The sequence below is a fragment of the Somniosus microcephalus genome, unplaced genomic scaffold, assembly GCF_052327205.1.
Source record: "Somniosus microcephalus isolate GS21.2 unplaced genomic scaffold, FLI_Smic_1.0 unresolved_chr6, whole genome shotgun sequence".
Classification (NCBI taxonomy): Eukaryota; Metazoa; Chordata; class Chondrichthyes; order Squaliformes; family Somniosidae; genus Somniosus; species Somniosus microcephalus.
Genome location: NW_028225184.1, coordinates 33,609,537 through 33,615,536, shown reverse-complemented (window position 1 = coordinate 33,615,536; position 6,000 = coordinate 33,609,537). Strand labels below are relative to the sequence as shown.

The window sequence follows — 6,000 nt, the reverse complement described above, 5'->3', positions numbered from 1 at the left end:
ATCCTCCCCAACAGCAATAACAAACCTCACCCCGAGATTAATGGACCGGAGTCTGTTGAGGTGCTCACAGGTGATGAGTTCATAATCCCACTTTAGGAAACTTAAATCTTAAATTGGGGTAATTGATTAGTTGACGGCAGGAAAATAAACAGGAAACAACGGGAGGTCGTACATAGTCAACTAGATAATTAAGGTCCTTCAGGGAAGAGAATGATAGTAAACTGTTTGGGGTGAATTGTCACACCGCAGGGTGGAAAGAGGTGGTAGCGATTTTGCAGCCCGTTTTCAACCCTAATGATTGTTGTTGCCGGTTATTATTGTCTAATATTCAAATTTTGTAAAGCTGGAGCTTGCAACGTTCCAATCCGTACTGCATTCCAGCTTGTAAACAAACTCAGTGCTGTTGCTTTAATTGTGGGGATGACCTCACTTCCTGCCGGCCTCTCTTTCTGCTCTCAGTGCCTCAACGCTTCCTGGTATGAACTTCTGCGAGGCGGAGCATAACAATCAGTCGCCGTTACTTACAGCTCTCATCTCTCAATTTAGCTCACACTAGAACATGGAGAGAGCCGCCATGTTAATGCTGTTTGGTGAGTCGTGATCAATTTATTACCTGCTTTGCTGGATTCTGGGTCTGCGAGGTAACTGAGTGGGCAAATGTAAGCAGGAGAGTGGGACTGAATCCGGTGGTGACCGATCTCCGGTAGTTCAGTGGATTAAAGCAACTCCTGGCAAACTAAGTGGACCACTTTAGATCGGCAATCTGTCAGAGTGGATATTTGTTTGTGCTGAATTCTCCATGAGTAACATTGAGACAGTGCAAGTGGTATTAGTTTTCGGGAGAGGTGAGAGATTTGCAGCGTCGGAGATCAGATATGCAATGTATCCACTCTCCCCAAGGGCAAAACAGAAAACCGCCGCCCTTACAGCCATGTTCCAGGGTGAGTCTCCTTCTTCACAAAGGAGAGGGGAAAGATAAGAGTAATTGAAATAAAACGGTTAAGAGTATGTCTGATAAATCACAATATCACCTGATGAGGTGTGCGGTTTCACAATGTTGTTCGGTTGACTTAAAGGTTCTTCTGTCGGTTCAGTAATGCCGGCTAATCTGTGGAAAAGAACAGGAATGTACCCGGTGGGCAAAGGAAGATGCTTTCTGGCCGGCACAGTCACAATGGATCGAATGGCTTCCTGTGCCGTACGTTTCCATGTTTCTACAATTTAGGAGGTTTGGAAAGAGGAGAAGAACAATATTATCTGACAGTGGATATTACAGTAAATATATTTTTAGCACTGCCTTTGTTTCTGGGACACTTTTCTTTCCGTGAACATTCGAGTTGAAACCGCAGCCTTCCGTTTTCACACCTAACTGTTGCTACTTTTCTCTGCATGACTGAACATTGTCCATTTGTTTGCTTATTTTTCATTCTCTTTTCACACTTTCATCTCAATGTAAGGCGTTTTGTGATATTTGTGAGCCTGCGTGTACTGTCTGTGCAATTAAATGTTTCTGGTGAATATTTCGGGCAGCTTGCAGACCTAGAAATTTATTTTAACCCCTTTTCCTCATTCAGTCTGCAAGAGCTGAGCATCTGACTGTGATATTGATCTGCCCAGAGTGCGGACACTAATGTCCGCTAACAAATGCTGGGCTGCATCTGCCCTGCTGTGCTGATAATTTATCTCTTAGACTCCATTTTTTCAATCTCAATTTCCACCGTCAGTACCTCCATTCATTCCATAAGGGAGATTCCACGGTGGCCTTGCTATTCTTTTCCGTGCTATGGTCGATTGTGGAGATCAGTAAAAATGCTCAGTTTTTTCACACACACACCGCCCAGCTGCTTTCCTTTGTCTTTCAGTAATGGTTTCACTCAGTCACAAAATGGACCATGTGTGTATCTGTGCATCATTTACCATGGCTTTGTTTCTTCAAGGCAAAGGCACATCCTGATACCAGCCATGGATTTTTGAAATTGATTACACATGGTCGTCTCGATAGGTCTTATTTATTTAGCCATTCAATCTTACAGTGCAGAAGAAAGACATTTAGTCCCAGGATCGAGGTTTTAACACATAACCATGCAAAATATGAAAGATTATATGGAATCTGATTCAATCACACTTTCAGGTAGTGTGTTCCAGATCTTAAAAAACCTCTGTGTCAAATCATTTCACCTCATCTCCGCTCTGGAACTTTAGCTGTTTATCTGAAATCTTTGAACTTTGCTTGCCGACAGTTTATCACTCCTTGCTCTATCAAAGCCCCATATATTGCTAATAACTCTGTTGTAAGGAGAGCAATTTCAGCTCCTCCAATGGATGGCACTCATACCTAGTATTATCCTGGAAACTTTCTCTGATCCCTCGCGAAGCACTTGAAATCATTTCTAAAATGCGGTGTTTAGAATTTTACACAATACTCCAGTTGAGGCCTAACCAGTAATTTGTGAATGTTTAGCTGGACTTCCTTGTTCATCTATTAAGTGCATCTTTTTCCAAAGCCAAATATCTCGTACACGCTCTTAACTGCCTCTTTAATTTGCCCTGCCACATTCAATGATCGGTCAGCATGTGCTCCCAGTTACCTTTGCTCTTTGACAACTTGAAGATATTGTCATTTGTATTATAATGCCTCGCCATGAAGTTTCTACCAAAGTGCTTCACTGCACTGTTAGCCACAGTAAATTCCAGCTGTCATAGTCTGCCCATTTCACCACTCTGTCTATTTCCTCCTGAATCTGCTGCTATCCAGCTCTCTATATATAACCTTGCCAAATTTTCCATCAGTGCAAAATTCGAAATGTTACCCCTTATACACAAGTCCAATTCATGTAGGTAGAACACGATTATCAATGGTCTTAATACCGCCCCTTGGAGGAATACCACTGCATATTTCCACACATTCAGTAAAACTTCCATTCACCACTGCTCACTCCCTCGTATCAATATATTATCGCCCCTATAATACCATGAGCCTCTGCAGTTCGGGTGATTCTGTTATGTGATACTTAATTGCAATTCCAGATATACAAAATCTACGGCACAACTTTCATCAGCCCTCAGGGATATTTCATCAAAAAACTCAATCAGGTTAGTCAAACACAATTGTTCTTGAAAAAAGCTTGCTTCTGTAAGTGAGAACTTAATGTTGTCCTTGACAATGGTCTCCAGTAGTTTTCCCAGCACTGAAGGTGGACTGATTAGCCTGGCATTAACAGGTGTATCGCTCTCCCCGTTTTGAAGAGTCACATGATATTTGCAATCCTTCATTCCTCTGGCGCTACTCCCATTTCCAAGGGGTTTTGTAAGATTGCGGTCAGAACTTCTGCTATCTCCTCAACCACTTCCCTCAGGAATGTAGGATACCTCCCATATGGATTGGCTGACATGTTAATGTAATTAACGCAATCTTATTTTTCATATTCTTTTTATGTATTTTATCCAATCCAGTAGATCTACTGCAAAAATGGACTCCATCCTCTTCCTATGTGAAGACGGATGCAAACTACTCATTCAGTACCTCAGTCATGCTCTCTGCGTGCACAAGAATATTTCCTCTTTTGACATTAATCGGCCCCACCATTCCTTTAAAATTTATTAAAGGTGTATATTACCCACTAATCTGTTTTCATGGGCTTCCTTTGCACTTCTTATATCGTTTTTACATTTCTGCCTGCACTCGCCCTATTCAACCTGGTGTTATGCTGCGTTCTGCAATTCTCATTTGTCATAAGCCTCCTGAACTCCGCTTAGTGCAATCTCTATTCTGTTTCTCATCCAGGCACTCTAACTTTGGAAGCCCCATTTTTCCTTCTTATGGGCACATGCTTGCTTTGTACAGAGGAGAACAAATCCAGCTTCTCCAGCTTCTCCACATAACTGAAGTCCCTCATCCCTGGTACCATTCTGGTAAATGTTCTCTTACCGTTCTCTGCCATAAGGTGAACATTCCCAGCTTCACAGGTCTCTGCACATAACTGAGGTCCATCATCCCTTGTACCATTCTGTTTAATATTCCCTTAACCTTCTCTGCCATAAGGTGAACAATCCCAGCTTCACTAGTCTCTCCACATAACTGAAGTCCATCATCCCTGGTACCATTCTTTTTAATATTCCCTTAACCTTCTCTGCCATAAGGTGAACATTCCCAGCTCACTAGTCTCTACACATAACTGAAGTCCATCATCCCTCGTAGCATTCTGTTCAATATTCTCTTAACATTCTCTGCCATAAGATGAACAATCACAGCTTCGCTGGTCTCTCCACATAACTGTAGTTCATCATCCCTGCTACCACTCTGGTTAATCTTCCATTAACCTTCTCTGCCTTAAGGTGAACAATCCCAGCTTCACTCGTCTCTCCACATAACCAAAGTTCATCATCCCTGCTACCATTCTGGTTAATCTTCCATTCACCTTCTCTGCCTTAAGGTGAACAATCCCAGCTTCATTAGTCTCTCCACAGAACTGAAGTTCATCACCCCTGCTACCATTCTGGTTAATCTTCCATTCACCTTCTCTGCCTTAAGGTGAACAATCCCAGCTTCACAACTCTCTCCACATAACTGAAGTTCATCATCCCTGCTACCATTCTGGTTATTCTTCCATTAACCTTATCTGCCTTAAGGTGAACAATCCCAGCTTCACTAGTCTCTCCACATAACTGAAGTTCATCATCCCTGGTACCATTCTGGTAAATATTCACTTAACCTTCTCTGTCATAAGGTGAATAATCCCAGCATCTCAAGTTTTTCCACATAACTGAAGTTCATCATCCCTGCTACCATTCTAGTTAATCTTCCATTAACCTTCCATGCCATAATGTGAATCATTCCAGCTTCACTCGTCTCTCCACATAACTGAAGCTCATCATCACTGCTACCATTCTGGTTAATCTTCGCTTAACCTTCTCTGCCATGAGGTCAACAAACCCAGCTTCACTAATCCCGCCACATAACTGACGTCCATGATCCCTGCTACCATTCTGGTAAATTTTCCGTTTACCTTCTATGCCATAAGGTGGAAAATCCAAAATGCACTAGACTCTCCACATAACTGAATTCTGATTATCCTCCTGCAATTCTGGCAAATTTACTCTGCACCGTTTACAAGGTTATCAGGTCCTTCCTAATGTGTGGTGGCCAGAATTGGACACAGTACTCCAGCTGAGGACTAACATGTGATTTACAAAGGTTTAGCATAACCCTTTTTCCTTTTATATATTATGTCGCTAATATTAAACAAAAGATATTAAAGATTTTTTTGACACATTGATCAACGAGTCCTGCCACATTTAAATACTTTTCTATGTGCGCTCTGTTTCTGAACGCCCTGTAATATTTTATAATTTCCTATACACTGCCTCTCCTCTTTCGTCTGCCCAAATTCCAAAACTTTATATTTCTCTGTATTAAATGTCAGCTGCAATGTACCTGCCCATTTCACCAGTTTCTCTCTGTCCTCCGGAAGTCTGCTACTATACAGTGCATTGCTTACTACATATTTCAAGTTTACTACTTTTCCAACCAAGCTGCAAGCTGACTTGCTTTTCAGATGAAAGAAATGGAGAATATAAAGCACTTGGCTTTCATGCACTTCCAAATGCAATTTAAAGTTTTTTATTTCAATGTCGTTTAATTACTTTAAATTATTTGGACTCAGAAACAAACTACATTGATTGCAATGTTCAGTTGTATTTGCAGCACAATAGTTGTGTAGTAGTCGTTTGTACAGTTCTATTTCTTCCATTGTGTTTCTATATAATTCCCCTAATTTATAGTTTACGAGAGGTAAAGTGGAACATTTTCTCTTCATATATTTTACGAACATAAGAACATAAGAATAGGAGCAGAAATAGGGCATCCTGCCGTTCTCGCCTGATCCGTCATTGAACAAGATCTTGGCTGATCTTTGAACCCCACTGCACCTTCACGCATTATCCCCATACCCATTGATTCGCTTAATAACCAAAAAATGATCGATCATGGACTTGAATATA

The 6,000-nt window shown here is 41.3% G+C and overlaps 1 protein-coding gene across 2 annotated transcripts in view; it reads left to right on the top strand.

Annotated features, from left to right (window-relative positions):
* Window positions 1–456: 456 nt before the first annotated feature.
* The window catches only part of LOC147087184 (Fc receptor-like protein 5), a 64,068-nt gene continuing 58,524 nt past the window's right edge, over window positions 457–6,000 (top strand). For both annotated transcript variants that reach the window (XM_085978208.1, XM_085978210.1), the window contains exon 1: window positions 457–590. In XM_085978208.1, the coding sequence (XP_085834334.1) occupies window positions 560–590 (31 nt within the window). In that variant the 5' untranslated portion in view covers window positions 457–559. The remainder of the gene's footprint in view (window positions 591–6,000) is intronic.